At 32.5% G+C, this 21726-nt stretch overlaps 1 protein-coding gene across 1 annotated transcript in view; it reads left to right on the forward strand.

The window, feature by feature from the left end:
- The first annotated feature begins 13309 nt into the window (after window positions 1–13309).
- The window catches only part of fusl (transmembrane protein fuseless), a 51782-nt gene continuing 43365 nt past the window's right edge, over window positions 13310–21726 (forward strand). Inside the window, exon 1 of the mRNA XM_085957491.1 lies at window positions 13310–13895. Coding sequence (XP_085813617.1) covers window positions 13365–13895 — 531 coding nt within the window. The 5' untranslated portion in view covers window positions 13310–13364. The remainder of the gene's footprint in view (window positions 13896–21726) is intronic.

The following is a 21726-nucleotide window of genomic DNA, read 5'->3' on the forward strand; positions in this document are numbered from 1 at the left end:
TAAACTCTGTTTTACACGATACTATAATAAATTTAATTTACAGTTTTACAATGAATCCCCATCCCGATCGGCGTATTACTAAAAACTTTTACAAAGACAAGCACGAGAAATTGTGTTTTTTAACGTGGCCGAATATTTAAAAGTGACAGTACAATTATAATGACAGTTAGATATATATTTTTCTAGAAAATGATTTTTACACTATGTGTTTTTACAACAACTTTACTAAAAAGACATTTGTAAATTCTAAAAAAATGTGATTGGGTCATCGATATATTTAATATGTAGGTATACTGTTCATTTCTGCTTAGTCATAATTTATGTTATCCTAATTATTTAATTAATAAATAAATACCTGCAGCAATATAATCAGTTAATGTGGGCTTAATGATATATTTTTACCTAACCTAACCTAACCTAACTATCATAATAATAATAATTAAGAGGTAAAATTATTATTTTTCTATTGTTAATTATTATCGAATAATAATTGGACTTGTAAGTGAATTACTGAGAATAGAATTGTTATAAATTAAAAATCTAATTTCGCTGGATTTGTGTTCTCAAAAAATGACAACACAGAAATCTTCTACGCGCGACTAAGGCGACCTCCTGTTATTGCCGAGATCTTGGTGTGGACAGTAGTTTAATAATTATTCATATTGAAAGTATCTTTGACGATTTGCTACGTGTAATACGGGCTGTTCCTTTCTTAGTCGCTACCGTACTGGCCGAAAACAACCGTAAATCGAAAAGTTAACGTTAATGTTGTCGGACTATAACAATTTGCATCGGTACGTCAAACTGGGAATGGGACGACTGGCCTCCGGACAATTGGACGCCGCACTGTCGTAGACACGTGTAGACGAGGTATTTTAATCAGTTTCTATCTACTACTTAGTAGTTTGAATTCATTTTACTCTCAACATAATGTATTCTTTGTCTCGGATTGAGAATTACTATGCCTGAGGCTTTATATAAAAAAAAAACTCTTTTTTCGTTGGAACTTAAACATATGCACGATTAAATCATTGTTTACGTCTGCATATTTACATTCTCACTAACTATTAAATCATAATATAATCATTGAAATATAAATAATAATATTGAATATTTTTTTTAAAGTACCTATAAGTACCTTACGTCTATTTATTTTCGAATTCCGTGGCTTCCAGTTGTCCGGTGCCAAATCGTCCTAGACCCGTCAAACTTGTTTATTTCTATTGGCACAATCGTGGTTTCGACTATCAATTCAACTTAAATCGATACGTCGGAACAATGTTTTTCTTTTTTAGATTCAACATTCCTTTTTTCTTTAAGATTTCTTATTCAATATTCAATTGACAGTCGAGACCGCGATATTATGTATACTGTATTTTAAATTTAGAACTATTAGAGATACGCTGTCTTCATGCAATGTAAAATAATAATATGAAAACTAATTACTTTGATTTGCATAGAAACTATGAATACATTGTAATTATATTTTATATTGCACGGATAAACTGAACATTTATTTTGTAACATTGCATCGTATTTGCATGGATAAACATGAAACACAAATGGCCGGTAAACTATCACTTTATTGGTATCGTATATGTGCTCTGATTTTATTGTTTATGTTTTCCATTTGACCGTTTTCTTAAAGGGTGTCAAACAAGAAAATGAGAAGTGCATTTGAAAGGCTTCCAGTCTACAAACACAATATCTAATAATAATACATAAGGGGATGTAATTGGTTCATCGGTCACTACATGGAAAACCTATATAATCTCATATTATATTATATAATATTATGATTTAATAACCTTCTTCAAGGTTGCAAATCAATAATATGAGTTACCCCGTTATTCCTTTTGTTAACCACGTGATTATTTGAAATGTTTTTTTTTTTAAGAAACACGAAATTTATGAACAAAATCTATTTTAAATGCGCTCTTTGAAGCAGTATTATATTATATAATATTTGTCTGTATCTGTCTGTAACGCAGAGGACGAAAAAAAACTTACGCGAAACTCTACGGGAGAGAGCAAAGGAGAGAGAAGAAATATTAAAAGGGGTAAGGTGAGATAAAATGTATTTTGTGAATAAGTGTGAGAGGGGTAAATAAAAGTGGATAGTGTTATTGAGCGCGTCGACAAGAAATTTGACAGGTAGCACTGCTACCTGATTATCTTTTGTAATATTGAATAAAACTGCAGATTAATTAATTCATTTACGAGTATAACACTCACACTTGTGTTACAAGGATTATTTTCAATGTTGGCAATTAGAGTCACAAACCTAAAAAAGTATATTATTCAATGTTTACCAAATTTACCACATGCTAGTTGCATATACTTTTGACGATTAACAATTATGATTCCTTTGAGTTTTAAAATTTTCCCAGGTCAGATTAGGATAATCACTACACTAATGTTTCGCTACACTACTGTCATTGGGCCTCATGGCCTATGCAGTGCAAGTAAAAGTATATTTATGTATATAAAAGTGAAACAAACACCTAAACATTGATAGCATCGTCTTACGTAATAGACTACGAGGGTCGCCGAGACGTATGTACCACCAGAGAACACAATATGTGTATGGCTATCCCCAACTCATGAAAAAGAATTGTCAGAATACCTAAACATTAACAATACATAATGCGTTTTAAATCGATTGAATGGAACAAAAAATGATGACGGTCTTGGTGTAATTTCCAAAAAATAGCGTAGCATGTCTACACCTTCTACGTCGCGTAGGCCGTAGGCCGTAGAGGGTTGGCATGTTCTATTTTTAAAATATTTATCGGCACATTGATACATTCTACTATTCTTCAGTCGTATGGTCCTTTAATTACTAATTAACCCCCCCCCCCAACCTTCATTTTTTCTTTTATTTCCAATATTTTGACTGTTACGTACCGTAAATTTTATATAGCAATGACAACGATTATCACAAGACGCCAAAAGTGGCGAAATACTAGAAATAGGCAGTGGGCAGCAAATAATTCAAATAGGCAGTTAATATTCCATAATCATTTCAAAATTGAACTGACTAATCGCTTGTATTTTTCATGGTAGACATTTGTCGATTGGATTTTTTTTAAATTTTTTCGACTATCTCCGATCTTAATAAGATCATATGGGGGGGCCTGAGTGGAGGTTTGTATTAACAGTTTTTTTTACGAGGAAAGGATGTCAGCCACTTGCTCAACCTATTAGGTCCATAATATGCCTCTTACACAAATTGAAAAACAATATGTGTACTATGTCAGACCCAGGATTCGTACCTAGGACCCACGACGTTAAAAAAATATTAAAACTATGAATTAGTCAAAAACCTTTACGAGGAAAAATTGAAAAACTTAATAAACTAAATTTTAATAATAAATATGACCATAAAATATAATGTAATAATAAGATGCGGTCCTGTGACAAATTCACATTTTTTTACAATTGTAAGTTTATCTTTGACTTAAAATAAAAAAATAAAAAAAATTATGTTTTCAGACACATATTTATTAATTAATACAGTTGAAATTGTAAATTATCAAAAAAATGTCTCAAATTGCATGCTTCGTATTTTTCCGCTAGGTGCCTCTGTTAGGTAGAAGCATCACTCTTAACCCGCTTAACCACCGTGTTAAAATTAACAACGACATAAATATCTCTAGTGAAGTGTTTGAAGAAGTGCAGAAGCGCGGTCCACTACACTACTGATATTTTAACCAAGCCCTGAACAAAATTTAAGCATAAGTGCAAGTGAGAAAGCATTCGCAATGCGTGTAATGACATGAACTACAATATAGCGAGGTCAGAAAATAATATACACAGAAAAGGTGTAAATTATTAAGATACGTCTTAAATGTCAACCTATAATAAGCTAATCGTAAATACGCCGTTGCCATAAAATACAGATGAAGGTTGTTAATTCATCCACCGTATCAGTGCCGACTTAACATTACAATCTAACATGTTTATTCAATTCAGATTTATGCTACATCGATAATGTGTTTTTATTATACGAGAGTTAGTTTTTATTGTTTGTTTGAAGAACGTTGTATAAGTACATTCATTATAGAATAGCGAACCACCTCAAAAATTAAAAAAAAAAAAATTAAGTATCATGGTATCTGATCAATGAATTCTACACTGCATATATATAATATAGGTATATATTTATTAAATATATGGCCCGTCAGTTTATATAACGTTCATAAATTTTAAAAACCTCATAAACATAACTATTCTTATTAATCCTAGAAAACAAGCTGTACCGTGTGGGACTTGAACTCATATCTTTCATTTTCTTTGACGTGTTCTAGTCTTTAAGCTATCGATCCGTCTATGATTCGTGCGAATTATTTCTAACAACTACATCTATATGAGTGCTTTAAATTCCGTCAATTTAAAAGCGCACAGGTTTTCAATATTGAAAAACATTATTTTGAAGTCAGATGATAATAATGACAGTTGAACAAAACAAATTAAAATAGCCTTACTCATTACGCACTAAAAAGTAGTTAATAATAAATTGTATTATTAATAATTTGTTAAAATAACGAGGAACATTTTTCAAAGTTTCAGAAGATAGATCATTTGGATGACTTCATTAATTATTGACTGTGGAAACAATAGACTTTTTAATTGACAGACATTTTCAGAAGATGGATCATTGGATGACTTCTTTAATTATTGTTTGTGGAAACAATAGACATTTTAATTGACAGTAGTAACAAAATTATAATGAGATTATGACGTAGGTACCTACCAATTTAATAGGGAAACTTTAGGAAATCTTTTTCTCTTATTTTACACGAGGTATGTTCTTAAATTATAGGTAATAGCGTAAAGTTTCTTATACATAACAAAAGTTTAGATATTGTTTCGTACATCAATGGATGGGCTTTTCAACTAGTATGTTATGCTTTAAGAATGTCATGATAAATAGATGAATATCAATTATTGTAATAAATAGTAAATTGAAAATGTTTATATCGATTTGTGACTATCTACTGATTATCTAATGATATTATCAATATGAATGTTGCAATGTACTGATTGTTATATGATAAATTTAAATAACAACATCACGTCGAATGATTCATCAAATAATAAGAAATCATTAAACACTAAATTATTATTTCTACCACAGTGTTGATTACCGCGAAAATGGCGAGAACTAGGCACTTACGAACGAAGATTTTACGATCAACAGAATAGATTACCAGGAAACTGCTTCACATTTGGATTGTGAATATTGAGATAAACATAAAGAACCCAACTGAAAAATTGCTGAATGGAGATATTGAGCATTAAAGTCTCCGTGTGTTTTTAGATACTTTATGTAAATGTTGTGAACATTGAAACTATTAAATACTGTGACTATTATTAATATATCTCTATTACTAGTAAAAGAATATAAAATACAGCAATATATCTTAGGATATTAATCGGTAATACAGAGTTAGTTCCTTTTCACTTTATGATATATATCATACAAACAATCACTAGAAACTATATTGTACATAAAGGAACCAACAAGTAATTCTCTTTAATATTATTTCATATAAACTATTTATTTATCATAAAATATCAAAATAAAATATATAAGCCCAAATAAATATTTGTATAATCTTTAATAACCTAAACAAAATAACTTAATAAAATAACCTAAGGAAAATATGTAAATGACGCGAGAAAGACACCAAATGTAACTTGGATCTCTTTATCAAATTGAAACTTGGGATATTTAGGACTATTTCCCATTCATAATTCAAAATACCCAAAAGCGTTAGTTGGGTCCTTTATGTTTATCTCAATCCAATTAATCCTGCCTATTGCGACCATGAAATAGTTTGTTAAATAAAGAAAATGTTAATTCTCGGAACTAGAGACATCATTCATTAATCCAGGCACTATTCATTTTGCAGTAACATCATTGTCAATATAGGTACTTATACTAGCTCGTGTTATGGCTTTATTTTGTTTTTGTAATAAGCAGTATGATAAATCCTTCTGTGGAGTGGGAGGGGGGGGCACAAAAGTAAAGTTTCATTGAACGTGCTAAAATAAAAATTGACAATTTTCGTACGTCAAGAGCTAGTGATCATTTATTACATTATATGCAGAATCATTGTTAACAAAACTTTTTTCAGAAGAATACTAGTAAGTAAATTTGTGCACTTTCGAAAATATCAAATAAAATGAGACAATAATAAAAATTCAGTAGGGTCTTTATGATTAGTGAAAAACGGAGCTTAATATTGGCGGGCAACTAACAATGGTGCATCCCCCCCCCCCCCCCGATGATCCATATTCATGGTATTATAGATGCAAAAAAAATGTCAGTGTAGTATTTCCAGATAGTAGTACCAAAGGTCAGTGTAGTATTTCCAGATCAAGAAAAAATTTAAGAGTAGAAAGCGAAAATAGTGTAACTAAAATATCATCCCGTAATGACCAAATTGTGGTGAGAATGATTTTCCTTGTGATTACGATACAAACGAATGTGTAATTGTTAAAAAAATCCTATGGCACAAATGGCTTTGGTGTTTGAAATCTATAAAAGATATTATCGATTAATTAAAAAAAGTAACCTAACGCAGATGAACTTAATATTTATAAATAGTACCTATAAGTACAGGTTTTGTATTACGCAAGGGGCGCACTTTTTGTTACTGCACCTTACTACACCTCTGAATCGCCTCCCCTCTTCCATGACATTTTTAAACAAATAATATTAACAAATTTTAAACAAATATGTTGATGACAATCCTGTATATTATGAAAGTGTATTTTGTTTGTCCAAATGATCTTTTCTCCCAATTTAAATTATGAATTTTCACGTCAGATAATGTTTGCATATTTTGGATTCGATTTCAATTCATTTTTTTAATGTAATTAATCTTTTGTCTGACTTGGCTGTTGGCAGAATTATTTTCATTTTGACATGTTCTATGCAGATACAGATATTTTAATATTGAATAATGTAATTATTATTATTTTGTTAAGTAAGATATGTGTATCAATCAATAGGTACTTCAGCTAGTTTGGCTTTTACTATGATATAATTTTAATTAAAATCATTATAACGATTACAACTATCGCTTTTATTTCTTAAGTTCTGATCGAATTGAGGTGCATATCACCTAATATCACGCGACGTCACAGTAAGCTGCCGCTACGGGGGAAAATGTGTATGTATTGTCGTTTTTCTTGGTGTTTAAGATGATATCAGACTAATGCTCCCATCCCATAGCACAAATTGAACCCTTAAACGAACATTGCAAAATATGTCGAAATCACCAGAACAACATTGAGGTCACCTCACGTTGTACCGGACTGAATCGACACCGGCATGACTCAATGAACGTTTTTATCAATTTCTACGTGCCTACACATTTTCGACTCATGTAAAAATCGCGAGTCTTTTGTTTTTAGCGGTTGGCACTATGTATTTTCTATAAGAATTTTGTCTATTATCTATGTTTTGCAGGTTGGGTTCTGTTCAAAATATTATCTATGGATGTAATATCGCAAGTAATTTTAACGTACGCACACGTAGAAATTGTTAAAATTAATTGAAATTAGCATAAATAATGAATAATAATTCAAAATACTAATACATTAGAGTTGGCACTCTCCATCATAGAATTTACAAGGATGGTGATCGTTCAAATTATCCTGCAAAGTGACGAAACCATAGATTAAATTTGTCGCCGTGACAGCGTGACATTGCGCGACGTGCATCTCACTATAATTACAACTTTACCTACTTTTTATATTTTTTAGATGCCTGGCATTAATTATTATTTATTGCTTGGTAGACCTGTCGTATAACGTCAAATATTTGAAATAATAGTTTTAAAAATCGAACAATTAATTTTCATAATGCAAACACTAAAATGCCTAAGGAGTGCCTTACGAAGAATGATCCAGATAATGCTCGATTTTAGCTGATTTTTAGCGAAACGTGATTGCTACGTCATAATAATATTATAATTATGTTGAAGTAATAATTTGAATTAAGAAATGTTTGGCGACATTGGCAGAGCGTCTGACTCAAAGTCGACTTTCAGGCGTATGGTCCGTTTTCCTAAGCGAAAAAGATAATTTACCTTTAGTTAGGCAATGAGTAAATATTTATAAGCTGCTGGCTTAATCCTAAAGTAACATTATAAAACTGTTATCTTTCAAGTTTTATTGTGAAGGAAAATGTCGTCATACGACATAATACTACTATGACCGGTTAATGAATACATATTATGGTAAAATTTTCTTGACAATGAAATTCGACTATCATGAGCTTAAACTGGTTTATTCATCAACTGAATCTTGCAGTTGTTTTTGACAAGAAAAGTATGTCTTCATTCATATTAATTTTACTCCTACTCACAGGACGGATTATCAAAATATAAATGTGAAATCAGTCGCCATAGGGCATATACCAAGGATTTGAAGCCAGTTTTAATTTATGACTTAATACCGGCTATAAAACGTAAGACATACATATCCCGATCAATATCGCGACAGCATTTTACTCAAGTAGTAGGAATTGCACACAAATTTAATACGCTCTAACTAGAATCACTGAAAGAATGGTACTTTGGCGGTTCCGGTCCCATAACTATATATGTATTGTTGTCCTTCTATTTTATTAATCAGATCTTTGCGCTACTAGAAAAAAATAACAACAAAAATATATTCACGGTTATCATAATGATAATTGATAAGATTTTACCATTTTTTTATCGAACAACGGAACAATTCCCATGAAAATCCTTTACTGTATATCCGTCAGGAATTTTTGCCCACGAAAATAGATGAAAACATTTTAACTATGAACGCGTCAAAACTATGCGAAATAACCTAAAAGCTTATCCTTTAATTATTAATGGTATGCATGCATTGTACTAATTTTTAGTTATACTCGTATTTACTAAAGTTAGGTAATTTGTAAAATTGATTGAGTGTCTACTATAAATTCAGTGGAAGTCTTGAATGAGTCACACCATTTAGAAAATAGATTTTTTTTTTCTTTTTGTCAAATTCGAATTTTCCCAACGAATTTTCTTTTGTTTATAATTTTAAAATTCTAATAATATGTAAATCGACACTCTTTTGTTGGACTCCGGACTGCTACATTATAATATTCGAACTTCTTAATAACATAGTATTATATTGTGATTATTATGTTAATTTATAAAAGAATATTATTATATAGTTATATCTATTATTATCAAAAACATATACCATGTCCATAACATAAGGTTTATCCATTTGTTTTTATCTAACAAGGGTACAATCCTTATAAAAATCCTCTACTGTGTATCCATCAGGTATCTTTGCCTGCAGAAATCGCTAAAAACATCTTAGTAACAAGCTTTATCTCATTCATTGAGTAAAAGAATAATCAAAAATGAATAAGCACTAGGGATTGCAATCCCGGACAAATTACTAATTCCGTGATTACTATTCTCGACACCGATTAAACATCAATTTTATTTTCCCCATTTATAACGTAAAATACGTTTGTTGGCAGGATATACCTCGAAAATCATGTGTCACGTTTTTTTTGTGCAATTATCTATAATACAAGTTTTGAAACATGCCGCATGCTGTTTTGAGCGTTGGCCCTATAGATTAACAGTCGCGAACACTGCCAACACTCCCAATACGCAATTTCCGTATAATACCACGTTATTGAACATTTTCAAATCATTTCCCCTACGCTTCGTATGATGCGTAAAGTTATTATATTTTATAAACGAAATTCATTTTTTATGCGGCGTGCCGATTCGAATTTAGAATCGAACGATTACTGGTCGCGTACATTACCAATTCGCTATGTCCGACGTGTCATCCCTTAGCGGAGGTCGGCCACCATCAAGGCGATCTTAGATTTGTCATCTCGTCGCTGTAGGATTGGTTTGTCGAATAGACCAAATGTCAAATGTTCAGGAGACGAAAAACAAATTTCATTATCCTATATTTAAATACATGGAGGTATTTAAATTGTTCTTTTACAGCATATGAATGCTGTTTTCATTACAAAGCAATTTAAATAAAATGGTGGTTCTGATCCATTTAGATACAAAAAAATATTTTGCATTAAAAGGTCGATTTCGACAAAAACGGATATTCGATAAACCAATCCTATAGCGACGATCTGCTACCCGGAATCGTTCAGTGGAGCTGCACTCGTACCAATCACAGAGGTTCTTAAGCCAGGAAATGCGGCGCCGTCCTCTGCTACGCTTACCATTGATCTTTTCTTGAATGGCAAGTTGGGGAATGCTGTACTATATTGTCCCCTCATAATGTGGCCGAGGTATTGTAGTTTCCTGGTTTTGATACTATGCAGAACTTCTCGGTCGTTACCCATTCAATTAAGAACTTCAACATTTGTCACCCGGTCAGTCCAAGGAATTTTGAGGATGTGTCTATACAGCCACATCTCGAAAGCATCAAGTCTCCTTGACATCTCTTGGTTTAGCGTCCATACTTCCATACCATAGAAAAGAATTGAGAGAACATAACAACGTACCATACGCAGTCTCAGACCTAGGTTAAGGTCTCGATTGCTAAGGAGGCGTTTCATTTTTTGAGAAAGGCACTCCTTGCTATCTTAATTCTAGTGTTTATTTCCTGAAACTGGTCCCATATTTAAAACTACGATACAGAATAAACCATTGATTTACTTACTATAATATAGGATATAACTTTAGTTAAATTCTGATAGTTCGTAAAGCATTCGGACCCATTCACTGGTCGGCGTATTGGTATTAAACGATATGCAGCCAATGTGGTATCTCCTGATTAGTATGGAGTGTTTTTCAGCCAATGAGATGTTATATCGGGTTTGTCCAAACTCAATGTGGGCAATATAGTTTGTTATAACGTATCCATTAGCGCAGCGAAAAATCAAACCTCATTGGATAACAGTGTGCATTGAATGTTCAGCTATAATTAATAAAATACTTATATAATTGTAAAATAATATCAAAAAAAGATAAAAATTGGTCTTTTTACAAATTTCCTTTAATAATAATAAGAATTATCAATATAATTTGTTTACCCATGTACTGATATTGGCGATATAATTATATTATGTGTGTACTATTTTTCTAATATAAAATTTTTATAATCATTACCAATATACAAATAAAATGGTGTACCGTTAAAAAATGCATGTTTTTCATGTTATTTTTAACGAGTAAAAACGTGTTATTATATGCATGATTTTTCCATTAAAACTGTATACATTTATTATTATTATTATATTGTTATATTTGAGAAGGAAGTGAAGAGGTTATACAATAATTATATTTTTAAAAACCATGAGAAATAAATACTCGATTATTATGATTGATTGATCCAGTACTCAGAACATGTTAAAACAACATTAATGTTATATATTATAATGTGTGTTATTTATAGAAAAAGAAAAGGTATGTCTTTTAGAACAGTCTTATAATTATTAATACCTATAATCTGAAAATATTTTCATTTGAAATTCATTTGAAATTCAGCGATATTTTTCTGTCTCAATATATTGAAGAAAGGTCATCTTATTATTATTATTATTAACGTAAGTATATATTAACATAGTATTGTTCTGAAAATGTTAAGGAAGTAAAACGATATTTTGTCATAAGTACCTATTAAATCAGTTATAAGCAACATTTCCTTTCACGAAGGCCAAATTAAAAACCAAAAATTATTTGTGGACTGCATTTGCATAATTATCGACACCGGTTATTTTACACAACAATAAAATCTTATTTATTCTTTGACAAATTATTATTTAAAAAAAAAAAAACATCCCGGAGGTTGCATGTGGCTCTTTACTGTATTAAATTAGATTAATATGAGAACTTCTACAGATTTAAATATGTTTTGATGTACTTACATTTATTTATCTTTACTTCGGACTTCGAGCGGGATCCCGGGATCCCGGGATTGCAAACCCTAGTTAGTGGGTATAGGTTGGTTCGCCTGAGCGTACGGAGACGCCGTCAAGACGCCGCGCTGGTCATCTTCACAGGCGGGCTTCTTCGGAGCGTTCGACTCCCACAAGAGGATAATTGGACCGCGGTCGTCCCGGTGCAATTACCATCGCCAACCGCGAGGGCCCCCCTGCCTGCCTCCACCGCCGCCTCCCGGGTCCCCGCGGGGCCCCTTATCAGTCACGGGAGCGCGCGGGCACCCGACACTCGCGTCCACTTGCTGCACATGCACCCCGAATGCAGTCGCTCATCAAACTCCGACACTCTTCGCCATTCGAGCGGCGCAGCTCCAGGAGACGAGATGACCTGCGGTCGCTAAGTTGCCTCCGGTCGTCACTGTCAAAATAATCAACACCGAGATAATTAATTCCCCGCGTCAAAGAATCTCGTCTTCCTCCGGGACTATTGCGACAGACGTAAACGTGACTTCTGATTGTGCGGTCGACTCCTGTTACAGTATTACATACCAGGATTGTTTTCAAACTGCAACGACAATTCAAATAGTCATCGATATTTTGATGAACACGTATGATTCGCTAATTGTTTGGTTTAGTACACCGTGGCTGGGCGCGCAGTGTTACGTCGAGTGGGATAGAATTCGTCCGGCAAGTTTGGCGTTGATTGATGGAAGTCACCGCACACTTCCTTTCGTTGACATTTTTGACAGTTGTTTTAAGTTTTAAACTGAACGCTGACGATTCCGACAGTTACTTGATGGAAAAGTTGTCTAATTTACACGGCGTCTAGTTGAAATCTGTGGCGTCATGATAATAACAAGGGACTGTTCAGCAAGATGTGCTTTCGCTACTTTTGATCATCGAAAGATAGTGAACATTCATGAAATTCGATGACGATTATTAAAAGATTAGATCCATTGTTGAAATCAAAGATTTAATAATATAATCTTATTATGATAAATAATAATCAATCGATTGTAGTGGTGTTGTGATTTCTATTGATTATTTAATTACCAATTAAGAAGCTGTATAAAATCAATCGTTAATACTAGCAGTTAATATTTGACTAGCTTCGTCATCTCTTTCAGATTCTTTTTTTAATGAAATGCTAAAATAAATAATTAACAGTGTACAATCACATGTGTTATTGTAAAACGTGGCTCTGTTTTTCAAGCCCACCTAAGCCTTAAACGCTTAAACCAACGTTGTTGAGTTGTTTTAAAAAAATTCAACAGAAACAAGGATTAAACTTTTCAAATTATGAATTAATATTGTTTACCTGCATAAATTATTTTGCGAGTCATTGCTTAAAAACGTATAGACGGTGTGACATTTGTGGTGCAAAACTGTGTGATTTAAAGTGATAATGTTGTCAATGTTTACATCTGGAAGAGGTTAAAGTGAAGGTGCAATGCGAGGGAGTACTGCAGGGCTGGCGGACGCGCCCGAGGGTGCGTCCCGCTACCATCGTGCCCTCCTCGCCGCCCTGGACACCTGCCTCTCCTGCACCGTCATCGCTCCAGCCGTCGTCGCTTACTGGAGAGGCACGTGGAATCTGTCGAATATATACATCTACGAAGACTCTCTTCTGATAAGCAGTCTGATATCCGTGGCAATAGGATTCCTCGGTCACATTTTCCTAATGCTGACGCAGAACTTCTTGAAGAAATACTTACACCCTGATAGATCAAGACTTATGTATTACGTAGGGTCCAGATTTTATACGTACGTGTTCGGTATTGTGAGTGTGAATTCTTGGAGAGGACCCTGGCGGTTGTTGGAAATTCTGATGGGTCACGGATCAAGTATCGCTCCGACATGGGTCAGCCTCGTAGCCCTGGCTGCCTTGAGGTGTCTCAGGAATATAACGGCACCGCCTTTTGCGCTAGTGACGGACCAAGCTCCTGAATACTTCGACGTGCCAACAGTCTTTCGTGTTTCGGTAAGGATCACTTTAACTCATATATATTTTTCTTACTTCCGGGATGTCCAGAGACTTGACACAGATGTTAATGATATTATCGTACTGATTCCCGCAGCGATCGATTCGGTGACAATGTTATTTAGAATAATTGAATATAAATAGGTATATCACTTTAATGTCACATTAACTCGACACTCGTGTAATGACTAAATCTATGGCGATCAGAGACTGATGAGTGATGTGATGACATAATATAAATATTTATTATTCTTTGAAATTAATAATAATAAATTCAAATTTTAATTATTCTACAACCGTAGTCGTATTTATATACATAGATTTGAAGAGTAAAGATCTCACTTACTCTTGGAAACATGTTATCGTTATATTTTATTCGTGCCCGATATGTATAAGATAAATTTTATTAAAATTGTTGACATCCATGAGAAAATGTGTAACTTTGACGTCAACTTAAATCGAGTCACAGCATCGCTTCATTATCAACTTTACTAACTACCAAAAGTATGACGTTTATTTATATTAAGGCTCGCGCTTCATATAGCATACTAACCCCCATTTCACACGCAGAAAAAAATATTGCGCGAAATAAAATTGCGCGTCCACTTTCCACCAGTAGTGAAGGGTGGAGATAAGCCATAAATAGTGCACATTAAACGTTGCTAGTCATACGTATTTGTTTTTATTGAACAAAGACTACAATTTACAGATGGTACTGATTAGTTTTTCAAAATCAATTAAATCCTGCCTAACCAAAACATAATAGTTTTGGTCTATCGTTTGGGTCCCGCATCAGTTGAAGTACGGCCTTATGGTGGAGAGAGTCTAAAAGAAATTATTATTAAATACTTATTTTATTTTATATTTTATTACTTATTCTCTGTATTTTTATTTTTTTAAATGTGAACGCTTATTTTATGTCATGTCGTGAACGCTTTGAATTTATAATTTATTATGTTCATTATATGTAAAATAAATAAATTTGATTTGATTTGATACGACAAAATTTTGCACACTTTTTCTTTCATACTTATTTGTTTTCGCTGGCTTAAGAATACACACATATTGTTGATTCATTTTTTTTCAATTCATTAGCCCTGCCTCAACCAAACTATAATAGATAAAAAATATTATTCTATTAATTTATAACAAATCAAAAGTGATGTATGATTTAATTGCATAATTTTAGATATTTTGTAGATAGACGAGTATTTTTTGACCATTATCTATTTTGGCTGGTTTTCGCAGAGTTTAATTAAATTTTAAAAACTAACCAACACCATCTGTAAATTGTAGTCTTATTTCAATGAAAACAAATACGTATGATTGACAAAGTTTCTTGTGCACTTTTTTCGGTGGATCGTACCAGCCTACCTCCACCCTTCGCCACTGCTTTCCAAATACACGTCGGCGAACCGTGATAGTACGATAATATTCGCTGTATGTGAAACCGTCTGTGATTTCGTCCGCATGAAATAGGTACGAAAATAAAAATATACAACAAAGAAATAGATTGATTAGATTTTAATATATTTCATCCACCTATATGTACAACGTATGCATGTAAGACCCCGCCTTTGTTCCCGTACCTCATTTTACGACTCGACCACTGTTTGGTGTAAGGGTGTAATTTCGAGAATTTTGTCTTAACTTTGGCACGATTTTAGATGAATCTCTACGAATTCGGTAGAATGATGTAGTACATATCTGCATACATTATGAAAGTTTCATCAATTGAATACGTGTATTAATTAAGGCTCTAAGTACCAAAAACAAAAAAACTGACATTTTTATAGAAAAGTGCTCTACATACTAACGCCAATAACTTCAGCTATGGTCTAAGTGCCTCAAGCAAGTCAAAAAAATACAGCAAAATATTTAAACCTGTTGACGTTGTAAGTCCGTTGGCCTGTTTTATTTATAATGGTGTAAATAGCACTACAGTGGTCAACTTCATTCAATATAAAATGGCTGACGATGGTGTGTTGACACTTGCGACTTCCTAATACCTAAAATTATAGAAGCTGCCGTGATTGCTTCACACTGTAAAACCACATTTTTCAAAAGGTCTGCTTCATGAAATTTTACTGCAATGACTCGGTATTTTGTATCTACAGGCAATACTACTTTTTGGTACTTAGAGCCTTAATTAATACACGTATTTAATTGTGATCCAATAGTTTTTTGTTATTACGAAACAAACAAAGAATGACAGACAACAATAAAAATAACTATAGCTAAACAACTTAAGCACGGACTTGCGCAGAAGCACACTTACTTTCGTGCGCATAGTATAGTAGGTGTGTAAACGCTGAGTCTGCGTGTGAAAAGTCTGCTTTACACAATACAATAGTATATTTTTACAGTTCTACAATGAATCCCCCATCTCTAGAAATTATGGTTTTTAATGAGACCGAGTACTTAAAAGTGAAAAAAAGAACAATTATAACGATTGTTAGATATATATTTGTATAGAAAATGATTTTCTAAACAATTCATGACTTTACTAAAAATACCAATTAAAAGTCAGTATTTGTTAATTATAAAAAAATGTGATTGGGTGATCGATATAATATTTAATATGTACACTGTTCACTTCTACTAAGTCACAATTTGTGTTCTCCTAATTATTTAATTAATAAATAAATACCTGCAGCAATATAATCAGTTAATATGGGTTTAATGATTTATTTTTTTCCAAACTGAATAATTACCCAGTATTAATTAACCTAACCATACTAATAATAATAATTAAGAGGTGTAATTATTACAATTTGTTTTTACGAGAAACGGATATTAACACTTGCTCAACGTATTAAGTTCATACTCTGACTCCAAACACAAATTGAAAAACAATATAAGATTGTGTATTAATTGCAAGATCCACTATACGAATCTGGGACCCACGACATTATAAGCCAATGTGAAAGCTGCTCTGCCAACGTGGGCGTTGAAAACACAGACAGATCCTTCAATTTTATTTATAGATATACTTATATAAGACGACATCTCATACGATATTCATAAACATAGATATACATATCGAATTGATTTTGCGTTACATTTCAATAATGTTATCTTCGAGAAATAATTGTCATTAAATTAATAATAATAATATTTGAGATTAGGTGATGTCAAAGAGTATTAATATATGGGTACCTCATTTCTTAGATGTAGAGTCCAAAACCTACATTTTAAAAAAAAACCAATTCGTCAGCTGAATGCAGAACTAACTTACATTTGAAATTTTTGAGGAGAGAGGTTTTTAAACAACTTACTGAAATTATGTATTATTTTTATGGATAAATGTATGCATCATATTTTAGTAGGATTATTGATAAAAAAACATGATGCATACACTTGTCTACATAAATAATAAATAACTGTAGGCTGTATCAAAAAGCTCCTCTGCAAAATATTTAAAATGTGAGTTAGAATAGTTCTGTATTCAGCTGACGAATTGAAAGTCTTATTTTATTTTATTTTATTTTATTTTACCTTTTCTCACGGTTATTTTATTTTACTTTTTTATTGTTATTATTGTGTATATTATAATATTATTATTAATTTCCCATGTAATTCTCTATGCAATTTATGATTTTAATAAATGTTGCCATTTTATTGATAGACACAATATCATTGTACAGATCTATAAACTTATCTGAAGAATGGGATGGGGAAGCCTCTGTCGAAAACTACCTAATCAAGACTCGTAATTGGACAAAATCTGACATTCGAATGACATTTTCAAAATTGCGTCCCATGGTAGTTCGTAGTTCCATTTTGGCCATTCTTTAGATAAGTTTGTAGGTCTGTAAAACCTCTTTATATGTTTTTTTTTTAATTTTTAAATCGAACATGCACCTATGAAAGACAATATTATTTAAAATATAACTGTAAAACAAACCACTCATAATAATAATAATAATAATAATAATTATAATAATAATAATAATAAATATTACAATCAGGTATATTATAGTAACACATTACAATGTACCATTCAATTTGAGTAGGTAAACAGCAAAAAAATATCATCTAATGCAGTGCTTGTATACATATTAATTATATAATAGAATAACTATTAGGAAAAGAATGAATCCTTCGTATTGAGGAATTAATAAAGAAGTTGACTTTAGAAAAAATTGAGTGCAAAAGGACACAAATTATTGTCTGACTGGTGGGGATACGAACCTGGACCATAACATATTGAATGTATAGTTTTAAATACAGAATAGCTAATAAATAGAGTTTCGATAGGCTATATACCAATATAGTAAAGTTTGACGCAGGGTTTTGAATGTCTTAGTGTCCTACTAAAATGAACCACTCATTATATACATGCAATAGTGTGTGTAATATACCAACAGTGACGTCCCGTGGGGGTAGGCAGATTGAGCGTCGCTTGGGGGCGACAGTTACTCTAAGAGCGGCAAATTGAGGAGAATCATTTGGTTTATAGAGGAATAGCTACCTAAACTTAGTAATAACGAAAATATCTTTACATTAAAAAGTCAGCTCACTGGTTGAACACAAAATGTATTCATAATTACCTAACATAACATATTTAACAGAACTGTAATTTTTTGTCTGGTTCGCGATGTCTAGTTTACTTCAGTTGCCCTTTGAAGTCCTTGGTAACCAGAAACGACACGAGCACAAATGATAAAAAATACTGTATAAAAAATGGGGCGGCATTTTAGCGCTGCCCAGGAGCGGCATTTTGTCTAGGGACGTCACTGTATACCAATATTAAATGAGCGTCAATGCATAAACCGAGAGCAGACACGTGTTTAAAGTTATCCCGTATTCTTCCTAACTCGAGATCAGTTGCCTGTTTCTCCTTACCCGTTAGGTATTTCAGTTCCCAATATATTAGTTTCCCGGTTAAACATAACAAAAGGGTCAGCTAATATTATTTTGACGTTTTGATTATAACGTGGATTAGTTATCTCTAACCAATTACTGTAGACAATAAGTCCAGCTAGAATATCCTGTTTAAAGTTAATACAGCGTAGACATTTACGTTGATATGAATGGTGAAATGGTGATGCGAACTATGTAATAGGAGATGATATTGTAAAAATGCCTTCTAGAAGTGGGCGATATTAGTGTATGAGTAGGCGCAGAAGAGAAGTACACTGCGGCTTCTATATCGAGACATACACGTCACCGCGGTCTTTTGTGGAACTAAAACCGCTGCAATATCACGTAATACTGTCATCGCATACGGTGCCACGACGTAGATGTCAATATAATATAGAAAGCGCACAGTATATCTATTATCAGACTTTAATTGTTAAGATGTTTGGATGTGAAGCATCTTTTTTATGACTGTGAATGTCTCAGTAGCAGTTATCCAAGACTAACGTCGCCATTCAAATATATGCTTTGCCGCGTAGAGGCAATATTAAAAATTGTAGTAAGTAACAAAAGCTAACACAAAACTGCCGAACAAGTGAAGTCATCTTCACGTTGGCAGTATGGCGCCGCAAATTTTATAAATTTAACAAAAACAACAAGTCGGACGGTCCGATGGGCCCAACAGCTGGTTGAACCGACATGAGTAGCTCTTTCCTTCCCGTACACGTTTTAGGACATTCCCAGGGTCCCGTGATACGCCCTATTAAAACCGGGTGTGGTGCGGGGCGGTATGGTTTGGTGGGGCCATTATTTTTTTTTAATTCACTAGAGCACCGGATGATGAAACCAAGCATTTTATTAGAGTTTGAAGAAGTAGGTATGATTAAAATTTAAAAGATAGTTTCTGATGTCAATCTTTTAAATATTGTATACTTTCTCTGATGTTCCCTTTATTAATAGAGTACAATTATCCAGATGGTTTAATCTTTAAACTCTCCTAAGTCTACTAATCCAAATTAAAGAGACAAAAACAGCAAACATTCGTGATAGCTGGAAACGGGGTGGCAAGTAGTTTTTTTTTTTACAAAGAATGACTCAACAATACTGCATGGCGGTTTCGTGATTCACAGAAAACAAACATAAATGTATTATGCTTTGCGATTGTTTTAAAAAATAACAAACCGAAATCTCTTGATATCCAGGTAAATAGTAAATCAACAGTAACAAAGATACATTTGAGTACACGATTATGGGATTATGTCTTTCAGTTGTTGCCACTTGCTAAAAATAGCATAATATACAATAAAATTAAATACTACAAACAGATAGTCGTCTCAAAAATATATTCTGCATAGCAATGGCGAAGTCATGGCGAATCTTCATAAATAGTGAACACTAAACTGTTTCAGTCATACTTATTCGTTTTCATTGAACTAATAATAAAATATTTACAAGATAAAAAGAACTTTTTAAATACAACGTTTTTAAATTTTCTGTTGAATTATTATGCTCAATATGCTCAAACTTGTACTTGATATGAAGTAAATAAAAAACAAACAAATATAGAATACTGAAATGTCATTTCATTTTGATTTCCATAGTAACGCACGCATGTATATATTAATAATTTAGTTGCTAAGACCACCCTCTTAGCAACCAATAATAGTCTTTTACTTTTTACGGATTTTTCTGAAATAACTTTCCATGCAAAACAGAATTAACTGAAAATGAATTCAATTCTGCTTAAAGATGGCTAAAAGCATTAAAAGAATGCATTGGCATCGTGTTCTGATTTTTCTAAAAGTTTCAAATGTCTAGCTAGTCGGAAAGTTAGTTAAAAATCGATTGCAAGATTTGTACTGGACAACGACCACCGGACAAACAAGAATACGAGCTAATAAAAACGTTGTAATAATAAAATGCAGATGGTGCTAGTTAGCTTTTAAAAAATAATTATGGGGGATGCTTCTACCTACCAGAGGCACATAGCGGAAAAGTACAAAGCTTGCAATTTGAGACATTTTTTTGATAATTTACAATTTCAACTGTATTAATTAATAAATATGTATCTGAAAACATTAAAAAGAAAAATATTTTTTATTTTAAGTCAAAGATAAACTTACAATTGTAAAAAAAAATTCGAACTTGTTACATTTATTTATGTACATAGTTACGTTAGCATTACATTATATTTTATGGTCATATTTATTATTAAAATTTAGTTTATTAAGTTTTCAATGTTTCCTCGTACAGATTTTTGACTATTTTTTTATATTTATTTAAAAAAAAACGATTTTTATAAAAACATAAATGTGTAACTTGAAATCCTTTTTATTTATATCAAATCGAGCTTAAATATTGGGACCATACCTCAAATAAGATTCGTGACAAGTCACAGTATATCAGATCCCCTCCCTCGTTAGAGTGTGACGTCATATATGTACGACCCCGTATAAACTTAAAAGTAAAGTAAAGTTAAACAATGAATTACAGTATTCGGTGGCGACGGTTCCTTGTAAATAAGTATGTTTTAATAACATGCACTCGTGCAAATGATTAAGCCAAAATATTAATTTATTACACTTTCATTGTATCCAACTTTCAGAGAAAATCCGATATACTGATGCTTCACAACAAACGTAGGATCCTATTATACGCTAGATTAAGACCCGGTGTGATGCGGGGAAGTTGTGCTTCGGAGGGGCCATTAACATCAATGCCCTTAGTTTTCGAATACGGTTGCATGATAAAAGATCCAGAGGAGTGGAGAGGAGGGAAGGTGATTATATCAAAGTAAATAGCACAAAAGGAAGGATTATAAAAATGTCGTCAATCTTTGGTTATTCATATATATTTTGTATATGTTATATGCTATATTAATCATTTATATAAAATAAAGATTACATAATATTAATAACATAGATACCTAAAACTAGAATAAACCATATAAACTGTTCGTCTTACAATA

This window comes from Rhyacophila brunnea, unplaced genomic scaffold, assembly GCF_057557595.1.
Source record: "Rhyacophila brunnea isolate RB1 unplaced genomic scaffold, BYU_Rbru_1.0 scaffold_11, whole genome shotgun sequence".
Lineage (NCBI taxonomy): Eukaryota > Metazoa > Arthropoda > Insecta > Trichoptera > Rhyacophilidae > Rhyacophila > Rhyacophila brunnea.